This window comes from Hypomesus transpacificus, unplaced genomic scaffold (genome assembly GCF_021917145.1).
Source record: "Hypomesus transpacificus isolate Combined female unplaced genomic scaffold, fHypTra1 scaffold_425, whole genome shotgun sequence".
In the NCBI taxonomy this organism is placed as follows: domain Eukaryota; kingdom Metazoa; phylum Chordata; class Actinopteri; order Osmeriformes; family Osmeridae; genus Hypomesus; species Hypomesus transpacificus.
Genome location: NW_025813943.1, coordinates 1 through 19,310, shown reverse-complemented (window position 1 = coordinate 19,310; position 19,310 = coordinate 1). Strand labels below are relative to the sequence as shown.

Here is a 19,310-nt window from a genome sequence, read left to right as displayed (position 1 = left end):
AGCACACACATACAGACACGTGTTTGTACATGGAAGAACACGGTGGTGTGGAGATGTCATGTTCTGTCTGCTGCCTCAGGTCTCTGGCTGGATCGAGGTGATCAGAGATGGGACCTCCAGGGTTCTGGCGCGTTCTGCCTGCGGGGTCTGGGAGGAGGGGAACCACACTGCTTGAACACAAGAGGGTGCACTGTTGGAGTGAGTGGGAAGAGAGAGGAACAGTCAGACATTTGGACGAAGAGTATGTGTGAATGTGCGTGTGTGTTCCCTGTTTGGCCAGCTTTTGTATCACCCTCATAACTATGTTCGAGTCCTCCGTTAAAGACATGATAAGATTTTAATCACCTTGGTAACCACAGTAAGAATGGAACATGGTAACAGGAAGACCCTAAAAGGTCGTCAGACAGGAAGGGCAGCAGCATTAACAGGAAGTAGGGGGTCATTTGGTGTGCAGCCTGCTGGAGGTACCGTAGCAACCCGTCTTCAGTTCAGAGGAGCCTTGGTATGACGGGTCGCCACCGCAGTGCATTCTGGGACCAGACCAGAGCTCTTGTTACCGAGGCGACGTCCAGCGCAGTGCAAGGGTTGCATCATGTACTGTGGGAGAGCACGGTCTAGCTGTTGATGTTGGTAACTGGTTAAACCACACCATGGAGCATAGTCCCATACAAAAAGAATCCTTGAGTACACTCCATGGTCTCAGACACAGAGATACCTATATCCTAAATTATTTAGTATACAGAGATACTTACACATTCCATGATATCATAAACAGAAATACTTGCACAGGCCATGATATCAAAGACAGGGATACCTATATCATCCATAATATCATACACAGATATCTCTCTCATCCAGGATATCATAGACAAAGATATCTACAACGTCCAAGATATCATACATAGAGATATTAACATCCTAGGTCTTGCAGATGCGAGTCCTTGTTGCTCCAGTGCAGTATCATGTTTTCTTATGTGTTTGATAGTTCAGGTCTGGTGCAGTGGGAACCAATCAGCTGCTCCCTAGAGATGCAGACCCAACCTACACACCTGGCCTTCCTGCCAGTTTGAGTGGAGAGGATGTAGTGGTTGTATGTAGAGTCCAGTAAGCAGCAGGAACTGGAGGTTAGGGCGGGGAAGCAGGCAGCTGGATCCAAGCTAATCAAGAAAGCATGCAGCACACTTGGATAGAGGGAGGGCTGTGTGTGTGAGTGTGTGTGTGTCATTTAACATTTGAGGCAGATGGTCTGGCACATGTTTACAAACCCCTATTGCTTTACTAATACACATGCCATACACACACACAAACACAAAGCCAGCTAGATTGTTACCTGTGTTTCTGTTTGTGTGTGTGTTTGAGTGTGTGTTTGTAACAGTTCGGGGTGCTAAGATATGTTCCCGTGGAGACAAGGCCAGCAACAAGGGTTGAGGAGAGACGTCTCTTCAGGAGATTGTCTTTTTCAGAGGGGTGAAGACAAGAAGAAAAATGTCCAGGAAATGTTTGTTTGTACATGGGTTTCTATACATTCTCTATCACCCCAGGAACGACTGATGTGGAGAGAGGGAAAGGAGGCCAGGAAGGAGGGAAGGTTCCGGAGGGAGGTGAAGGGCGGGCTACAGTAGTGCTGTGTGGAGGTGGACACACAGAAGTGGCAGCAGAGCGGAGAGAGAACAGGGAGAGAGACCAGGCCACCGCCGCACGGCAGAGGAACGCGTGTCCCCAAAGTAGGCCACCTGGGCTGGAGACACAGAGGGAGGGAGACCAGAGAGAGAGAGGAGAGAAACAGAAGGATACAGAGTGACAGCCAGAGAGAAAGAGAGAGGTGAAAGAAGGAGAGAAAGACAGAAGGAGAAAGAGAGACAGGGGTAACAGGCGAGACAGAGACGATGTTAGTAACAGACGTTTCTTCCTGAGAGCCGCCATCTTTGCGGCCATCCAGGAGGGAGAGGCCTATGGAGTTAGATTAGTTTCATAATTCAAACAAACAAACGCAACACGATTCAAACAAATTTAACACGATCCAAACAAACGTAACACGATTCATACAAACATAACACGATTCAAACAAACAAACGTAACACAATTCAAACAAACGTAACACGATTCACAAATGTATTTCGTGATTCACAATTGTAACGCGATTCACAAATAAATGACCCTATTACATTCGTTTGCAACCTGACAAACACAAGTTACAAATCCCTGCATTCGTTGGTGTGAATCCTTGCATTCGTTCGTGTGGATTTTTGGAACTTTCCTGACGCGCTTTGATCCACAAATGCATTTTTTCTAAAAGATATCCTCAGCAGCCTATCAGGTCGTCTCTTCCAATTTTAGCCAATCACATTAACGTGTCTATGTGGACTTCAACAACCTGCCATAATGACGGACATCGTCTCCTTCAGATCATGAGCAATGTCGTCTGGTTGCATGTAGGTGAAATATTGCTTGTTAATCTTATTAAACCGATGATCATACCTGATTAAATATTGTTATGAATGGCAGGATTCATGTTTAGTCATTTTCCGTGTTTCCTAGGCTAACGCAGAGCCCGTCTACCCATATTAGACATTCTCCGGTGATTGGCTAAAATTGGAAGAGAGGGAGAGGCCTGGTCCAGGTCCCAGATACAGGCCCCAGGTCCAGGTCCCAGATACAGGCCCCAGGTCCAGGCCCCAGGTCCAGGCCCCAGGTCCAGGCCCCAGGTCCAGGCCCCAGGTCCAGGCCTCTCCCTCCTGGATGCAGCTCCCTGCCCGGGAGCAGCAGCACTCACCCACACAGGCAGAGCCGTCATCGTTGGGTTCAAACCCCTGGCTGCACCTCTTGTTGGCGCGACACTTATAGCTGCCGTATGTGTTGGTGCACACAGGGCGGTCCAGAGGACAGACAGATGGAAAGTGGGTACACTCATCCTGATCTGGGGCAGAGAAGGGTGGAGGAGAGAGGGGTGGGGGAGAGAGGGGTGGGGGAGAGAGGGGTGGGGGAGTGAAGGGTGGAGGTGAGAGGGGTGGAGGAGAGACGGGTGGAGGAGAGACGGGCGGGGGAGGAAGGGGTGGAGGAGGGAGGGAGGGGTGAATGAGGGAGACAGGGTTCAAAGTGATAGGGGGGACAAGGAGACAAGATGATAAGGGGAAAAGGAGACAAAGGGGAAAGGTACACCCTGAAAATACCCCTAGAAGGATGGATAGAGTATACCAGGACAAACAAGACTAGAGCAAGTCAGATCAGACCAGACTACACCAGACCAGACCAGACTACACCAGACCACACTACACCAGACTACACCAGACTACACCAGACTACACCAGGGCCAGACCAGACTACACCAGACTACACCAGACCAGACTACACCAGACCAGACTACACCAGACTACGCCAGACTGCACCAGAACAGACTACACCAGTCTACACCATACCAGACTACACCAGACTACACCAGGGCCAGACCAGACTACACCAGACTACACCAGGGCCAGACCAGACTACACCAGACCACACTAGACCAGACTACACCAGAATAAACCAGACTACACCAAACCAGACTACACCAGACTACACCAGGGCCAGACCAGACTACACCAGACTACACCAGGGCCAGACCAGACTACACCAGACCACACTAGACCAGACTACACCAGACTACACCAGACCAGACTATACCAGACTACACCAGACTTCACCAGACAAAACCAGACTACACCAGACTACACCAGACCAGACTATACCAGACTACACCAGACCAGACTACACCATAACCAAACCAGACTACACCAGACAAGACCAGACTACACCAGACCAGACCAGACTACACCAGACTAGACCAGACTACACCAGACTACACTGTAATGGAACATTACTATTCTTTAAGATGTCTATAATATTCTTTGGCCTAGAACAATTATTGCTGAGGTTTTAACTTCTGTAAAGCTAGAATAAGCTTTTGGCCCAAGACAGTATTGATTAAATTTCCGTTTGCTGACAAACGTCTAACAAATTTGACTGTTTAACCCTGGTTGTTTTGCCCATACTCCAGGGATTTTTGCTGACAAGTTTTTCTTTCTTGTCTCAAGCTATGTTTTTAATATTGAGCATCTGTATTAAGTTCATTTTTTTTACTTTTTGTTATTGAAGAGTTCCTCTTTTGATAGACATGAACTATTGAACTAATGATGTAACTGTCTGGAATTACTGTATAAAAGAATGCTCAGATCATGACACCTTTAGAGAGCCTTTCTACTCCAGACATTATTTATGATCCTGTTTTAGAACTGCTCCTCTTTGATTTCAAGGATTTCAAGAATATACAGATAAAATCAAATTATTCTGACATGAGACATTCAATCATAGAAATTCCACCACAACACCAGACCAGACTACCAGACTAGACCAGACTACACCAGACTACACAAGGCCAGACTACACCAGACTACACCATTCTACACCAAACCAGACCAGACTACACCAGACTATACCAGACTAGAACAGACCAGACTACACCAGACTGCACCAGACCAGACCAGACTACACCAGACTACACCAGACTACACCAGACAAGACTACACCAGACCAGACTACACCAGATTACACCAGACCAGACCAGACTACACCAGACTACACCAGGCTATACCAGACTACACCAGACTAGACCAGACTACACCAGACTACACCAGACCAGACTACATCAGACTACACCAGACCAGACTACACCAGACTACACCAGACTACACCAGACCAGACTACACCAGACTACACTTGACCAGACTACACCAGACCAGACCAGACTACACCAGACTACACCAGACTACACCAGGGCCAGACCAGACCAAGACAGACTAGGATAGACTGGAGCAGGATTTACCAGGCCAAACTATATGAGGTCAGACGATATCAGGTCAAACTAGACCAGGTCAGAGCAGTACAGACTGTGACCAGGACAGACTAGGTCATGACATCACCATAACATCCCCATGACATAACCATGACATCCCCTGACATCACCATAACATCCCCATGACATAACCATGACATCCCCTGACATCACCATAACATCCCCATGACATCACCATGACATCACCATAACATCCCCATGACATCACCATGACATCCCCATGACATCACCTTGCTGATTCATAATTGACATACCTGTACAGCGTCCGTTTTCCTTCATGGTAAACCCCTGGCCACACTGCAACACCCAAGCACAGTAACGCACCACACATTACACACACAGCACAGTAACACACCACACATTACACACACAGCACAGTAACACACCACACATTACACACACAGCACAGTAACGCACCACACATTACACACACACAGCACAGCAACGCACCACACATTACACCCACACATTACACACATAGCACAGCAACGCACAACACATTACACACACACACACAGCACAGCAACGCACTAAACATTACACACACAGCACAGTAACGCACCACACATTACACACACACAGCACAGTAACGCACCACACATTACACACACAGCACAGTAACGCACCACACATTACACACACATAGTACAGCAACGCACCACACATTACACACACAGGACAGCTCAGTGACAAGGAATCAAACAGGAAATCTGGAGTTTACTGTAAACTTTCACCAAAGGCTTGACAAATGTTCAAACATTCCTACACGTTTGTTGAAGTCAGTGACTATGTCATGTGTCCCTTCCTGGGTCATGGATGTAGTATTATTACTACAATACTACAAGCAAGACATTGCTCAGTTTTATGCATATATGACTGTCGTATGTCATGTATGCATAAAATGTTGTAAATAAAAGGACTTCAGCTTTGTGAGTCATGTATGTGATTGTCAGTCATGTATGTAGTCTAAGTTCATCCATGTATGTAGCCTTAAGTGATGTATGTAAGCATCTCTATCTCCAGGGTTAGGGTTGGTGTTCTAGGTCATGTATGTAGGCATCTCTATCTCCAGGGTTAGGGTTGGTATCTAGGTCATGTATGTAGGCATCTCTATCTCCAGGGTTAGGGTTGGTGTTCTAGGTCATGTATGTAGGCATCTCTATCTCCAGGATTAAGGTTGATATTCTTTGTCATGTATGTAGAAACCTCTATCTCCAGGGCTGGCGTGACCTCCTCCTTGTCGCGGGGGTAGGGCACCTCCAGGACAAAGTTGACCTCCGAGGGTTCCAGAGGGCGAGCCATTGAGCGTCCATCTGGCCAGTACACCTCAAGACTGGTGGCCACATCCTTACCTGGGGAGAAGGAGAGGAGACAAGGGGAGAGGAGACAAGGGGAGAGGAGAGAAGGGGAGAGGAGAGAAGGGGAGAGAAGGGGAGAGAAGGGGAGAGGAGAGGAGAGAAGGGGAGAGAAGGGGAGAGGAGAAAAGGGGAGAGGAGAGGAGAGAAGGGGAGGGAAGGGGAGAGGAGAGAAGGGGAGAGGAGAGGAGAGAAGGGGAGAGAAGGGGAGAAGAGAGAAGGGGAGAGGAGAGGAGAGGAGAGAAGGGGAGAGGAGAGGAGAGAAGGGGAGAGAAGGGGAGAGGAGAGAAGGGGAGAGGAGAGGAGAGAAGAGGAGAGAAGGGGAGAGAAGGGGAGAGGAGAGAAGGGGAGAGAAGGGGAGAGGAGAGAAGGGGAGAGGAGAGAAGGGGAGAGGAAAGGAGAGGAGAGAAGGGGAGAGGAAAGGAGACAAGGGGAGAGGAGAGAAGGGGAGAGGAAAGGAGACAAGGGGAGAGGAGAGAAGGGGAGAGGAGAGAAGGGGAGAGGAGAGGAGAGAAGGGGAGACAGGAAAGAAGGGAAGAGGAAAGAAGGGGAGAACAGAGGAGAGGAGAGAAGGGGAGAACAGAGGAGAGGAGAGAAGGGGAGAACAGAGGAGAGGAGAGAAGGGGAGAGGAGAGAAGGGGAGAGGAGAGAAGGGGAGAGAAGAGGAGAGAAGGGGAGAGGAGAGAAGGGGAGAGAAGGGGAGAGGAGAGAAGGGGAGAGGAGAGGAGAGAAGGGGAGAGGAGAGAAGGGGAGAGGAAAGGAGAGGAGAGAAGGGGAGAGGAAAGGAGACAAGGGGAGAGGAGAGAAGGGGAGAGGAAAGGAGACAAGGGGAGAGGAGAGAAGGGGAGAGGAGAGAAGGGGAGAGGAGAGGAGAGGAGAGGAGAGAAGGGGAGAGGAGAGGAGAGAAGGGGAGACAGGAAAGACGGGAAGAGGAAAGAAGGGGAGAACAGAGGAGAGGAGAGAAGGGGAGAACAGAGGAGAGGAGAGAAGGGGAGAACAGAGGAGAGGAGAGAAGGGGAGAGGAGAGGAGAGAAGGGGAGAGGACAGGAGAGAAGGGGAGAGGAGAGGAGAAAAAAAGGGAGGAAAGGAGAGGAGAAGTGAGGAGAGTTCAGGAGAGAAGAAGGGAGAATAGGATAGCAGAGTAGAGGACAGGAGGAGAGGAGGAGGGAGGAGAGGATGTCAGATGTTCTACATAGTACACACCATAGTAACAAAAGGATTATCACAAGCTCCCAGCAGACCATACCAATGTGTCGAAGCTCACGTGTGGACTTCTGGGAGCCCCCCCCCTCCCTGATCCTTCCCCAACAGACACACACTTCTCACACTGAACCCCACCTTGCAGACACACACTTCTCACACTGAACCCCACCTTGCAGACACACTACTCACACTGAACCCCACCTTGCAGACACACACTTCTCACACTGAAGCCCACCTTGCAGGACACACTTCTCACACTGAACCCCACCTTGCAGACACACTTCTCACACTGAACCCCACCTTGCAGACACACTTCTCACACTAAACCCCACCTTGCAGACACACTTCTCACACTGAACCCCACCTTGCAGACACACTTCTCACACTGAACCCCACCTTGCAGACACACACTTCTCACACTGAACCCCACCTTGCAGACACACTTCTCACACTGAACCCCACCTTGCAGACACACTTCTCACAATGAACCCCACCTTGCAGACACACACTTCTCACACTGAACCCCACCTTGCAGGACACACTTCTCACACTGAACCCCACCTTGCAGACACACTTCTCACACTGAACCCCACCTTGCAGACACACTTCTCACACTGAACCCCACCTTGCAGACACACTTCTCACACTGAACCCCACTTTGCAGACACACTTCTCACACTGAACCCCACCTTGCAGACACACTTCTCACACAGAACCCCACCTTGCAGACACACACTTCTCACACTGAACCCCACCTTGCAGACACACACTTCTCACACTGAACCCCACCCTGCAGACACACTTCTCACACTGAACCCCACCTTGCAGACACACTTCTCACAATGAACCCCACCTTGCAGACACACACTTCTCACACTGAACCCCACCTTGCAGACACACTTCTCACACTGAACCCCACCTTGCAGACACACTTCTCACACTGAACCCCACCTTGCAGACACACTTCTCACAATGAACCCCACCTTGCAGACACACACTTCTCACACTGAACCCCACCTTGCAGGACACACTTCTCACACTGAACCCCACCTTGCAGACACACTTCTCACAATGAACCCCACCTTGCAGACACACACTTCTCACACTGAACCCCACCTTGCAGACACACTTCTCACACTGAACCCCACCTTGCAGACACACTTCTCACACTGAACCCCACCTTGCAGACACACTTCTCACACTGAACCCCACCTTGCAGACACACACTACTGACACTGAACCCCACCTTGCAGGTCTCATTTGATAGAAAGGTTTCTGCATCTGCTCAACAACATTCTGCTTTTACTTTGTTACTTCACCGAAATTGATTTGACTTTATGAACCACTGCCAGTACCCTTGTAGAGCCTTATCACTCGGCTACAACCCTTCTAGAACCCTGTCAACCGGCTTAACCCTTCTAGAATCCGCGTAAACCTTATTGACATCATCAATGTACTGAGTACTAGACCCTGTTAGACCCTGTTAGAGACTTGTAGCAGCTGTGTCAGCCATACCAAGACCAAAGTGAGCGACCGGCTCCATCTCACACAGGTATCCCGACCCCCCGTCGATGATGCGGGTGTGGGGCCCGCTCCTCTTGGTGTAGACCACCACCTTGGCACCGCGGGCAAACGCCCCAAACTGGGTACGGGGGATCACACGCAGCCAGGAGTTAGAGATACCCTGGGGAGAGAGGGAGAGAGGGGGAGAGAGAGAGAAAAAGGGAGAGAGAGAGAGAGAGAGAGAGAAGAAGGGAGAGACAGAGGGAGAGGGAGGGAGGGAGAGAGGGAGGGAACTATGAAGAGCGATTTATTATCTCGTCCCTATACCTGTACCTATCCCACACAAACCCTGTCTTGACGCTGTGGTTAACACGCACACAGACTATCCCTTGCTATCTCTCTCTCTACACACACATATACATACTAGTGCTGTCAGTTTAACGCGTTATTAACGGCGTTAACACAAACCCAAATTAACGGCGTCAATTTTTTTATCGCGCAATTAACGCTCTTTTTGGCCTAGCAAACTTTGTAGTTTTTTTTCACATGCTGTTGCAACAACTACCGAAGTTAGAAAAACTACAACACCACACCGGATCTAGCTAGACCGGACACAAAACAACAGGCACGCCACACACTTGTTTGGCTTGCGATCCGGCTAAAGCGTAGTAGCAGAGCCCGTTTACGGATATGAGACATTCTCTGGTAGTAGGTTAACTTTACGTTTTGAGTGGAAGGCGAGCGGGAGACGCCGAAATGGATGCCAATAAGATTCTGAATGGAAAGTTTACTTTTAAAAAGTTGCCAAATGGTTCCATTGACAAGACCAAAGTGATCTGTGTGTTTTGTCGTTGTAAAATGAGCTATCATTGCAGCACGTCCAGTCTGAAATACCACTTGATGGCCAAGTACACAGATGATGCAAATTCTCCGCCCCCTCGTCAAAGCCAGGCGATTGCAATGTTGTTTTCAATAACAAAAAATATTTGCACGAAGCAATCCGAACCACTTTTCCATGTTGATAAGAGCATTAAAATTTGAAAAAAGAATGGGACAAAAAGTAATCAAGGGACATTTAGAATAGATAGAAATAGAAATGTGCGATTAATTGTGATTAATCGCGAGTTAACTATGACATTAATGCGATTAATCGCGATTAAATATTTTAATCGTTTGACAGCACTAATACATACACAAACTATCTTTCTTTTATCCAATCTTTTCCTCTTTCTCTGTCATCCCCTCTCTCTCACTCTCTCTCTGACATCTTACCCTGTGTTCTCTCTCTCTCTCTCTCTCTCTCTCTCTCTCTCTCTCTCTCTCTCTCTCTCTCTCTCTCTCTCTCTCTCTCACACACACACACACCCAAACGTGTACCTGGTTGACTCTGTAGATGGATATGGGCTGAGCTGCACTCTCTCCATGAGACACCAGCAGGTCCAGTCGGCCATCCCCGTCAAAGTCGGTCACCACCGCCCCTGCAACACCAGAACACCAGGGTCACAGGGCACCGGCCAGAGGTCAGGGTCAAGGGTCATTCACACATTGGATGATAAACCTCGGTTAAAGTGTTTCTTTGAATTCTCAGTGTTGGCCTTCCTGTCTGAATGGACAGATAGCCCAGCTGAAAACACACACAGCAGACACCTCTTTTCTCTAATGGACCTCTGGTGACATCTTGTGGAGGGAGGATGAATGGACGTGTTGTAATCAAACTGCATATGTATATTCCACATGCTACAGAGGTCCCACCTACAAGGCAGACGTATGTGTAATTAGTAGTGCTGTCAGTTTAACGCGTTATTAACGGCGTTAACTCAAACCCAAATTAACGTCGTCAATTTTTTTATCGCGCGATTAACGCTCTTTTTGACCTAGCAAACTTTGTAGTTTTTTTCACATACTGTTGCAACAATTGCCGACGTTAGAAAGACTACAACACCACACCAGATCTAGCTAGACCGGAAATAAAACAACAGGCATGCCACACACACTTGTTTGGCTTGCGAGCCGGCTAAAGAGTAGTAGCAGAGCCCGTTTACGGATATTGGACATTCTCTGGTAGTAGGCTAAAGTTACGTTTTGAGTGGATGGCGAGTGCGAGACGCCGAAATGGATGCCAATAAGATTCTGAATGGAAAGTTTACTTTAAAAAAGTTGCCAAATGGTTCCATTGACAAGACCAAAGTGATCTGTGTGTTTTGTCGTTGTAAAATGAGCTATCATCGCAGCACGTCCAGTCTGAAATACCACTTGATGGCCAAGCACACAGCTGATGCGATTCATGCGAATTCTCCGCCCCCTCGTCAAAGCCAGGCTATTGCAATGTTGTTTTCAATAAAAAAAATATTTGCACGAAGCAATCCGAACCACTTTTCCATGTTGATAAGAGCTTTAAAATTTAAAAAAAGAATGGGACAAAAAGAAATCAAGGAACATTTAGAATAGATAAAAATGTGCGATTAATTGTGATTAATCGCGAGTTAACTATGACATTAACGCGATTAATCACGATTAAATATTTTAATCGTTTGACAGCACTAGTAATTAGACTAATGAGTTCCAGAGGGTTCCAGAGTTATTCTGGCTAACGTCATGTAGCTAACTTGTCTCAGTAATAGTCCCCATTAAGGTGTGACCTCAGCTGTCGCTAGGTAGATGTGAGGTGTGTTGTCACCTGTCGCTAGGTAGATGTGAGGTGTGTTGACACCTGTCGCTAGGTAGATGTGATGTGTGACCTCACCTGTTGCTAGGTAGATGTGAGGTGTGACCTCACCTGTCGCTAGGTAGATGTGAGGTGTGTTGTCACCTGTCGCTAGGTAGATGTGAGGTGTGACCTCACCTATTGCTAGGTAGATGTGAGATGTGTTGTCACCTGTCGCTAGGTAGATGTGAGGTGTGACCTCACCTGTCGCTAGGTAGATGTGAGGTGTGTTGTCACCTGTCGCTAGCTAGATGTCAGGTGTGACCTCACCTGTCGCTAGGTAGATGTGAGGTGTGACCTCACCTGTCGCTAGGTAGATGTCAGGTGTGACCTCACCTGTCGCTAGGTAGATGTGAGGTGTGACCTCACCTGTCGCTAGGTAGATGTGAGGTGTGACCTCACCTGTCGCTAGGTAATGTGAGGTGTGACCTCACCTGTTGCTAGGTAGATGTGAGGTGTGACCTCACCTGTCGCTAGGTAGATGTGAGGTGTGTTGACACCTGTCGCTAGGTAGATGTGAGGTGTGACCTCACCTGTTGCTAGGTAGATGTGAGGTGTTTTGTCACCTGTCGCTAGGTAGTTGTGAGGTGTGACCTCACCTTTTGCTAGGCAGATGTGAGGTGTGTTGTCACCTGTCGCTAGGTAGATGTGAGGTGTGTTGTCACCTGTCGCAAGGTAGATGTGAGGTGTGACCTCACCTGTCGCTAGGTAGATGTGAGGGGTGACCTCACCTGTTGCTAGGTAGATGTGAGGTGTGTTGTCACCTGTCGCTAGGTAGATGTGAGGTGTGACCTCACCTGTCCCTCGGCCTTCTGGCTCTGCTGCCTCCCCCACGTTCAGCTCCTCTATCTGGGGGTCCCCATGCTCTCTCCTGGTCACCCTGCCACACCCCATCAAAAGACAAACTGGACTGTTCAAGAACTACAGGTCCCAGTGGATACTGTGGATGTGTGTGTGTTTGTGTGTGAGAAAGAGTGTGTGTGTTTGTGTCTGCGTGTGAGTGAGTGAGAGAGTGCATGTGAGAGTGTGTGAGAGTGTGTGCGTGTGTTTGTGTTAATGCGTGTGTGTGAGAGAGTGCGCGTGTTCGTGTGTGAGAGAGTGCGTGTGTTTGTGAGAGAGAGAGTGCGTGTGTGTGTGTGTGTGTGAGAGAGGGTGCGTGTGTTTGTGTGTTTGTAGGAGAGTGTTTTGTGTTCATGTGTGTGTGTGAGAGAGTGCGTGTGTTTGAGAGAGTGTGTGTGTGAGAGTGTGTGTGTGAGAGTGTGAGAGAGTGTGTGTGTATTTGTGTGTGTGTGAGAGAGTGTGTGTGTGAGTGTGTGTGTGAGTGTGTGTGTATTTGTGTGTGTGTGAGAGAGTGCGTGTGTGTGTGTGAGAGTGTGTGTGTGTACCTGAACAGTCGGTTGGCAGATGAGCCTCTGTAGGCGATGTTGTTGAAGAACACCTCCAGCTCGTTGTCGTTGTCAAAGTCTGCAACGATGACGGTCCTCACCGGGGAAGGCATGGAGAACTTCTGTGATGCTATGTCCTACACACACACACACATGTAAAGACACACACACACACACACATAGCAGAGACAAATCATTATCCAGTCGATGTCATAGAGGCAGGTAGATGGGAAGCTGTTTTCTTTAGAGAATGCATATTACCAACACACTGGGGAGCTGGTTCATTACCCTGTACAGACAGAGAAGACCTCCACACACTGGCCTGCTCTCAATACTGCTGAGAGGCACAGAGCTGCAGCACTGGGACTGTTGTTCCAGGGCCTTGAGTTATCATAGTCCAACAGCACACAGAACTGCGTTAGATGATCATGAGGTGCCTGAGATCATTACTACCTGGAGAGAACCTGTCTCCTTCTATTACTCTCCTGTGTGGGTGAAATAGTCATCTCTCTCTTCTCCTTTCTCCACTCTTTTACTATCCCTATCTGGTTCTCTCCACTCCTCTCCTTCATCCCCCTCTCCTCTCCTTTCCTCTACTCTGTTCTCCTTTCCTTTCCTCTCCTTCTAATCTCCCCTCCTCTCCTTCCTCCCCCTCTCCTCTCCTCTCCTCTCCTCTCCTCTCCTCTCCTCTCCTCTCCTCTCCTCTCCTCTCCTCTTGTCTTCTCTTCCTCCCCCTCTCCTTTCCTTCCCTCTACTTTCTTCTCTTCTCCTTTCCTCTCCTACTAATCTCCTCTCCTCTCCCCTCCTCTCCTTCCTTCCTCCCCCTCTCCTCTCCCCTCCTCTCCTCCGTTTGAGGGGAGTATGGCATGGTGAAGTAACAGAGGTGTCCATCCCTCAGTGAGGCGGTGATAAGCTGAGGAAGAGTTATAGGCCAGCCCTTCTCTCCCTCAGCCCTCCTATATTTACTCCCTGTTTCATTATAGGGACCATAAAGCCTGGGAGGTGTGTGTGTGTGTGGGGGGGGGTGACCTTCTGCTGCTCAGGTGAAGGTGAGGGGAGGGGGGATGGAGGGATGGACTAGAGGTAAAGGATATGCAGAGGAAGAGGGAGATGGAGAGAAAAAGGGGAGGAGATTTTTAGGGATATACGTAATAAAGTAAGAGAAATTCAGAAAGAAAGACAGAAAGAGAGAAAGAAAGAGAGAAAGAAAGGAAGGGAGGTGGTGAGGGGGAGGAGTGTGGAGGATAAGGAGTATAGATGATGGTAGAGCAGGAGGAAATGACAGGGATCTGGTCATTAAAAAGCTGCATGTTCATCCAGCACAAAGCCTCTCCATCCCATTACACAACTCCATATCTAGGAATTATTATGTGGCACTGCCATGTGCATGTGTGTGTGTGTGCGTGTGTGTGTGTGCGTGTGTGTACAGCGGAAAGCCTGCACCATGGATTTTAATTAAAACGCAAACAGCACTAATCGGCACTTTGCAGTGTCCAGGCAAGCTGCTGTTTCAGCCTGGAGATAATTACGCTTACTGGCCAGCTTCATTATGGAGGCAAAGGTCAAAACAACCAGAGGGTCTGTGTGTGTGTGCGTGTGTGTTTGTGTGTGCGTGTGTTTATGTGTGTGTGCATGTGTGTGTGTGTGCGCTCTGTGAATGTGGTCAGTTGTGAGGTGTGTAATGTGTAATGTACCCATGACATACTTTGAAGTGAGATAAGTAATTTAATGTATCTTCTGTGTGTGTGTGTGTGTGTGTGCGTGTGTGTGCGGTGTAACTCTCTCTAAGGCCAGCACCACAGATTAACCCTGTGTTTAACCTCCATAAAGCTTGTGGTGTTGACGTTTATCTCCCGGCCAGCTGATCTAGTGAAGCACCTGAGAGAGCAGAGACAGTCACAGTCACAGTCACAGAGACAGTCACAGAGACAGTCACAGTCACAGAGACAGAGACAGTCACAGTCACAGAGACAGTCACAGTCACAGAGACAGTCACAGTCACAGAGACAGTCACAGAGACAGTCACAGTCACAGAGACAGTCACAGTCACAGAGACAGTCACAGTCTCAGAGACAGTCACAGTCACAAAGACAGTCACAGAGACAGTCACAGTCACAGAGACAGTCACAGTCACAGTCACAGTCACAGAGACAGTCACAGTCACAGTCACAGTCACAGAGACAGTCACAGTCACAGAGACAGTCACAGAGACAGTCACAGTCACAGAGACAGTCACAGTCACAGAGACAGTCACAGTCACAGAGACAGTCACAGTCTCAGAGACAGTCACAGTCACAGAGACAGTCACAGAGACAGTCACAGTCACAGAGACAGTCACAGTCACAGAGACAGTCACAGAGACAGTCACAGTCACAGAGACAGTCACAGTCACAGAGACAGTCACAGTCACAGAGACAGTCACAGTCTCAGAGACAGTCACAGTCACAGAGACAGTCACAGAGACAGTCACAGAGACAGTCACAGAGACAGTCACAGTCACAGAGACAGTCACAGTCACAGTCACAGAGACAGTCACAGTCACAGAGACAGTCACAGTCTCGCTCTACCAGGCTCTCTCTCTTTCTCTCTCTCTCTGCTCCGTATCTGTCTCTTTTCCTCTGCTCTCTCTCTCTCTCTCTCTTTCTCTCTCTCTCTCTCTCTCTCTCTCTCTCTCTCTGTTTTTCTTTATCTCTCTCTATCTCACTCTTCTTCTCTCTATTTTCCTCTACGTCTCTTTCACACACAAATGCAGTCACTCTCAAACACACACAAACAGCACTGCACACGACAGAAGTAATTAGCTCTCTGTCTTGCTGCAGGGATGGTTAAATGCCCTGTCTGACCATCTGTAAGTCTCCTTCCAATCTCTGTTTTCTCCACATTGATCGGTCGCTCAGGATCCATGAATCAACACGACCAGCAGTATCCCAGGAAGAGGCAGCACGCCAGCAACCTCTTGTTTAAAGTAACACTGAGTCACTAAGATCTTGTAGGAATGGTTCATTATAAATCTAAATTGACAAGTGTCTCTTCCTCACCTCCCAGATTCAGCGCCTGGTCCTGCTAGAATGTTAGAGTTCCCATGACAAAGGCCAAACCCAATTTCTCTACACTAGAAACCCATGGTAACCAAACCTGAATTCTCCACACTAGGAACCCATGGTAACCAAACCCGAATTCTCCACACTAGGAACCCATGGTCACCAAACCTGATTTCTCCACACTAGGAACCCATGGTCACCAAACCTGATTTCTCCACACTAGGAACCCATGGTCACCAAACCTGATTTCTCCACACTAGGAAGCTACAAGAACAGGTCCAAACCTTGAACTTTTGCTTGCGGCTGTTGCTCATCTGCATGTACAGGCGGTGCGGTCCGTTCCAGTTGCCGTAGACGATGTCCGTCTTGCCGTCACGGTTGAAGTCAGCGAGCGCCACCCCGCGGCCGTGCTGCATGGGGTCCTCCACCCCTGGGCCACAGAGGGACAGGAAGGGGTAGAAAACAAATGCCCCTAGATTACACAGCATGTCCACATGACTGGTTTTCAAGCGTTGCAACTTGAACCAAATTAATCTCATACATCTCCACTGGTTTCACATGTGGAACCATTTGGAATGTTGAAATTGATTGTAAATGCATTGATTTCAGTAGTTCTGTATACTGAGAAACAACCAATGCCAAACTCCCTTTGGCATTGGTGTGATGTGGGGTTCCCTTCACCATCACTCTGTAATGTGCTCATGCAGGATTTATCTGACCAGCTAAGAGGCTGCAACACTGCCTGGATACTAAGAGGATCCTGGATGCTAAGAGGACCCTGGATGCTAAGAGGATCCTGGATGCTAAGAGGATCCTGGATGCTAAGAGGATGCTGGATGCTAAGAGGATGCTGGATGCTAAGAGGATCCTGGATGCTAAGAGGATGCTGGATGCTAAGAGGATGCTGGATGCTAAGAGGATCCTGGATGCTAAGAGGATGCTGGATGCTAAGAGGATGCTGGATGCTAAGAGGATCCTGGATGCTAAGAGGATGCTGGATGCAAAGAGGATCCTGGATGCTAAGAGGATGCTGGATGCTAAGAGGATGCTGGATGCAAAGAGGATGCTGTATGTTTGGTAACAACCTAATAATATAATGTATGCTGATGATCTGGCTATTCATTTGATCCTAGCAGTGATTATGTGGGTGAACATAAAATGCAATAAAATAGTGCAAAGAGTAATGCTATGATATGCAGAAAAAATATTTATTGGTCCGGGCAAGTGCTACGTGTTTGAGATAAAATTAAATATCTAGAGCATTTCATGACAGATCAGCTGAATGATGACAAGGACATGTGAAAGCAGTTTCGTATATTTACAGTAATGATCAAGCTAACACGCTGGCAGAAAGACTGTGCATGTGTTCAGAACATGTGACAGCACAATTATTTCTTAGAGCACATCGCTATACTCTCTATACTGCCCCCCTGTGGGATACATGTAAAAAGGCAAGCATTCATAAGCCTCAGGTTGACTTTACAGTAATGACAGTTTCTCGGTTAAAAACCAAGCTTGTTCAAACTGCAAGAGTCACCACTATCCAGGCTCTATTGAATTCTGATTTTCAAATGTATCTGTCAACTGGGTTATTCTCAGATTCTCATTCTGATGTCTAAACCTATGATGTATATTGTTTGTGTCCCTGATTCTGACAAAAAAGTTGATTTGAAATGAATTGACAAGTTAACAATACCCTCCCTTTCTCTCACTGTCATTCTTCCTTCTTTCCCTCCATCCCTCCATCCTTCTCTGTGTCCATTCCTCTCTCCAGCCCGTTATCCATTCATTACTTCCTTTCTCCCTTTATTCATCCCTCCCTTTCTGTCTTTGGTTCCCTCCATCTCTCCCTCTTTCCATTCCACTCTCTCCTAAACCATCCCTCCCCCTCCTACCTTCTCTCCCTCCCTCTTTCCAGTCCTCCTTCTTTCTATCCATCCCGCCTCTCTATCCCTCCCTCCCTCATCTCCCTCCCTCATCTCCCTGCCTCCCTCCCTTCCTCTTCTCCGTCCCTCCCTCATCTCTCTCCCTCCCTTCCTCATCTCTCTCCCTCCCTCCCTCATCTCCTTCCCTCTTCTCCCTCCCTCCCTCCCTCCCTCCCTCCCTCTCACCAGCCTGCTGCGCCACGTCGGTGAAGGTTCCGTCTCCGTTGTTCCTGAACAGGAAGTTGGGCCCATACTCGTTATCACAGAACACGTCAGACAGGGTCTGGCTCACGATGGGCCCCACCACCACCCCACGCCCTCCTAGAGAGAGAGAGAGAGAGAGAGAGAGAGAGAGAGAAAGAGAGAGAGAGAGAGAGAGAGAGAGAGAGAGAGAGAGAGAGAGAGAGAAAAGAGAGAGAGAGAGAGAGAAAGAGAGAGAGAGAGAGAGAGAGAGAGAGAGAGAGAGAGAGAGAGAGAGAGAGAGAGAGGGGAAAACACGAAGGAAGGAGAAAGCGATGAAAAGGAGAGTGGGAGTGAAGGAGGAGGGTAAAGAGAGAGGGAGATCAGGCTCCATCACAGAAGCGATCTCAGAGATCATTACTGTCTTTCCAGGCCATTTCCCCTTAGCAGAGCAGGTCTTTCTGCTGACAAGGACCCTGACCGCATAGCACACACACACACACACCATCTCTCCTTCTCTTTAAACCCCCCAATACCCAACAGAGTCTTACAGTAATTCCCCCACTACTTGGCACGTCGTAAAAGAAGAGGTCATACTCCATTCATTCTTCTGACCGTTCAATACTGCAATACTGTAGACCATCTCTATTTCTGGAGCAATCAGCCTATCAGAATCAGTCTCATGTCCTATCAGAAATCAATGGTGTGATACAAACACAGTCAGAGATCCAGAGCCAGCGAGAGACACAGAGAGAAAGAGGAAGAAAAGAGAAAAGAGAGATCAAAAAGGAGGGGTGGGTAGAGAGAAACAGTTGATGTCTGTACAGTAAGCTGCCTGCCTGCCTGCCTGCCTGCCTGCCTGCCTGCCTGCCTGCCTGCCTGCCTGCCTGCCTGCCTGCCTGCCTGTCTGTCTGTGTGTGTGTGTGTGTCTGTCTGTCTGTCTGTCTGCCTGCCTGCCTGCCTGCCTGTCTGTCTGTCTGTCTGTCTGTCTGTCTGTCTGTCTGTCTGCCTGTCGGTCTGTGTGTCTGCCTGCCTGCCTGCCTGCCTGCCTGCCTGCCTGCCTGCCTGCCTACCTGCCTGCCTGCCTGCCTGCCTGCCTGCCTGCCTGCCTGCCTGCCTGTCTGTC

At 48.6% G+C, this 19,310-nt stretch overlaps 1 protein-coding gene across 1 annotated transcript; it reads right to left on the bottom strand.

The window, feature by feature from the left end:
• Window positions 1-1,533: 1,533 nt before the first annotated feature.
• LOC124464953 (cartilage acidic protein 1-like) lies at window positions 1,534-18,322 on the bottom strand (the record flags this gene model as incomplete). The annotated part of the gene is made up of 10 exons (XM_047016890.1): window positions 1,534-1,738; window positions 2,774-2,917; window positions 5,143-5,185; window positions 6,095-6,240; window positions 8,962-9,130; window positions 10,327-10,427; window positions 12,451-12,533; window positions 13,039-13,175; window positions 16,364-16,509; window positions 18,191-18,322. Coding segments are annotated over 10 exons (1,226 nt in total), but the record flags the coding sequence as incomplete, so codon positions are not given.
• Window positions 18,323-19,310: the final 988 nt, after the last annotated feature.